We start from the raw sequence: 3,184 nt of genomic DNA on the forward strand, positions 1-3,184 counted from the left end.
TATGGCTGCCTACATGGCGGGGTAAAAACGGTCATACACGTAAAAGCCCACTCGCGTATATACGAGTGAACGTGGAAGTTTAAGCCCACGAACGCAGAAGAAGAAGAAGAAGAAGAAGAAGAAGAAGAAGTGCAGGCTTCCAGGGCGTCATCAGCGCAGCCGGTGGGTTTCTGTGAAGATCAGACATCTGCTCTCTTCTCTTCTACAACTTCTTCTTTGTGTGCGGTCACATTTCTTTCATGCGATTTGTTGTTGTTGTTTTTTTGTGTGCGCTTAGAGTTGACTTCATCAAGAATTTGCGCCTTATATATATATATATATATATATATATATATATATATATATATATATATATATATATATATATGTATGTAGTAGTAGTAGTAGGTTGGTGGGGGTTTTTGTTGTTTTTTCTCAAGGCCTGACTAAGTGCGTTGGGTTACGCTGCTGGTCAGGCATCTGCTTGGCAGATGTGGTGTAGCGTATATGGATTTGACCGAACGCAGTGACGCCTCCTTGAGCTACTGATACTGATACTGGTACTGATACTGATACTGATACTGATCAGTCTGCACGCTTAGACACCTCCTTGAAATTGAACTTGAAACTTACAACCCACAATTTCTTTCTTTTTTTTTTTTAATCTTTAATAAACTTTCTCCACTTGTTGAAACTGAAACGTCTTGTTCTTGTCCTTGTTGTTCGTATTCTTCTACAACTCCTTCTTCTTTGTGTGCGGTTACATTTCTTTCATGCGATTTCAACAGACCTTGTTTTGTTTTTATTTTTGATGGCAAAGCTGCACGGCTTATGTTCCGTTCTGCCAAATCTGCTCATATCACTCCTCTCCTTCATTCCCTCCACTGGTTACCTGTTGAGAAAAGAATAGAGTACAAACTCTCTCTCCTGTGCTACAAATTTTATGATCAGCATGTCTCCTTCTTACTTTTCTGAGCTTCTGAATGTCATCAGGTGGTGACCGTCTCATAAAAATTCCCTCCTACAGAACCAGATCATATGGAAAACGCACTTTCCCTTTTCAGGTTTCCTCTGCATGGAACTCACTTCCGTTTCCTGTCCGTCATGCTGTTTCTTGCCCTTCTTTCAAAAACTCTGAAAACTGTGTGTGTGTACATCTTGTGTGGAGTGGGTGTGGGTTTTGTGGGTTGCAGTTGGAGCGGGAGGATTTGTGCGTGCGGGGTGTATTTGTGTGTTTTTAGTATGCATACGTCATTGTATTTTTCATTGTAAATGCCCAGGGCTTTTGTTTCATTAGATTGGGCGTATCAAAATGTCATATTGTTATTATTATTATTATGACAGAACCCCTTCCGAGTGTCATGGCCGCACCGACCCTCACGGGTCCCGATGACGATTTCCTGTTCACGTGCACGTTCCACACCCCCTCTCGCGAGACCAACGCTCGTTTCGAGGTCACGTGGCTCGCGAACGGGCACCCGTTGGCTGAAGCGACGTCTGTGCACACCGCACTGTCGACTACAGTTCAAATCGCTAGAACTGCGCTGCCTGCAGGGGACGTGAGTCATTTGGCACTGACTGGCCTTGTGTGTGTGTGTGTGCCGGGGGGGGGGGGGGGGGGGGGGGGGGGGGGGGCGAGGGGGGGGACGGGAGGTAGGTGTGGGCGTGTTACTCTTTTTGTCACAACAGATGACGGGTGCAATAGCCGAGTGGTTAAAGCGTTGGACTGTCAATCTGAGGGTCCCGGGTTCGAATCACGGTGACGGCGCCTGGTGGGTAAAGGGTGGAGATTTTTACGATCTCCCAGGTCAACGTATGTGCAGACCTGCTAGTGCCTGAACCCCCGTCGTGTGTATATGCAAGCAGAAGATCAAATACGCACGTTAAAGATCCTGTAATCCATGTCAGCGTTCGGTGGGTTATGGAAACAAGAATATACCCAGCATGCACACCCCCGAAAACGGAGTATGGCTGCCTACATGGCGGGGTAAAAACGGTCATACACGTAAAAGCCCACTCGTGTGCATACGAGTGAACGCAGAAGAAGTCACAACAGATTTCTATGTTTGAAATTCGGGCTGCTCTCCCCCAGGGAGAGCGTGTCGCTGCACTGACAGCGCCAACCATTTTGAGAGTATATTTTCCAGCTTGCAAATTTGTTTCCCTATCCAAGTGGAGTTTTCTACAGAGTTTTGCCACGGACAACCCTATTGTTGCCGCGGGTTCTTTCACGTGCGCTAAATGCACGCTGCACACGGGACCTCGATTTATCGTCTTGTCCAGATGACTAACGTACAGACCACCACTCAAGGTCTAGTGGAGGGGGAGAAAATACTGGCAACTGCTGGTGTGATTCGAACCAGTGCGCTCAGATTCTCTCGCTTTCTTGGCGGACGCGTTACCTCTAGGCCAACACTCCACTTTTGCTTATTTTCGTTTCATTTCTTGTACTGTTCTTTGATTACTGTCGTGTATGGCGGGACTTCCATGGCCTGACCATCGCGTTGGGTGTGTGCATGTGTATGTGTGTGTGTGTGTGTGTGTGTGATGGATGTCAAACAGGAGTTTGAAGCTTCTTTGTTTAAAATATAATGTCTTGAAACCGTGAAGAAGATGCTAGTTGGTGTGGTAAGGATACGGAGCAGCATCAGTTGGGGAAGTAAAATTAATTTTGTTGTCCAGTTTAGTGTGTTCAGAACGGTTTTTGTGGATGCCGTAGAGATGTTGGTTTTTGTTGTTGTTGTTGTTGTCTTGAGTTCTTCGTTCTCTCATATTTCTTTTACGTGTTCTTATTTTCTTTGTTCTTCTTTTTTTTTTTTTTCTTCTACATTTCAGCTGAGGTGCCGTGTGCGGTCATTCTACCTGGGCGAACACACCTACAGTAATTATTTGACCAGCAACAGTAAAAGCGTTCACTGATACAGGTACGGCAGTTAAGTTATGAGCAGTGTGGTGTTCACTGATACAGGTGTGACAGTTAGTTATGAACAGTGTGGTGTTCACTGATACAGGTGTGACAGTTAGTTATGAACAGTGTGGTGTTCACTGATACAGGTGGGACAGTTAGTTATGAACAGTGTGGTGTTCACTGATACAGGTGTGACAGTTAGTTATGAACAGTGTGGTGTTCACTGATACAGGTGTGACAGTTATGAACAGTGTGGTGTTCACTGATACAGGTGGGACAGTTAGTGATGAACAGTGT

General features: G+C 45.5%; 1 protein-coding gene across 1 annotated transcript in view; it reads left to right on the top strand.

The window, feature by feature from the left end:
* LOC143288745 (von Willebrand factor D and EGF domain-containing protein-like) overlaps window positions 1-2,898 on the top strand; it is a 52,763-nt gene extending 49,865 nt beyond the window's left edge. The window contains exons 20-21 of the mRNA XM_076597371.1: window positions 1,324-1,538; window positions 2,815-2,898. Coding sequence (XP_076453486.1) covers window positions 1,324-1,538; window positions 2,815-2,898 — 299 coding nt within the window. The remainder of the gene's footprint in view (window positions 1-1,323; window positions 1,539-2,814) is intronic.
* The last annotated feature ends 286 nt before the right edge of the window (window positions 2,899-3,184 follow it).

Source organism: Babylonia areolata, chromosome 13, assembly GCF_041734735.1.
Source record: "Babylonia areolata isolate BAREFJ2019XMU chromosome 13, ASM4173473v1, whole genome shotgun sequence".
In the NCBI taxonomy this organism is placed as follows: Eukaryota; Metazoa; Mollusca; class Gastropoda; order Neogastropoda; family Buccinidae; genus Babylonia; species Babylonia areolata.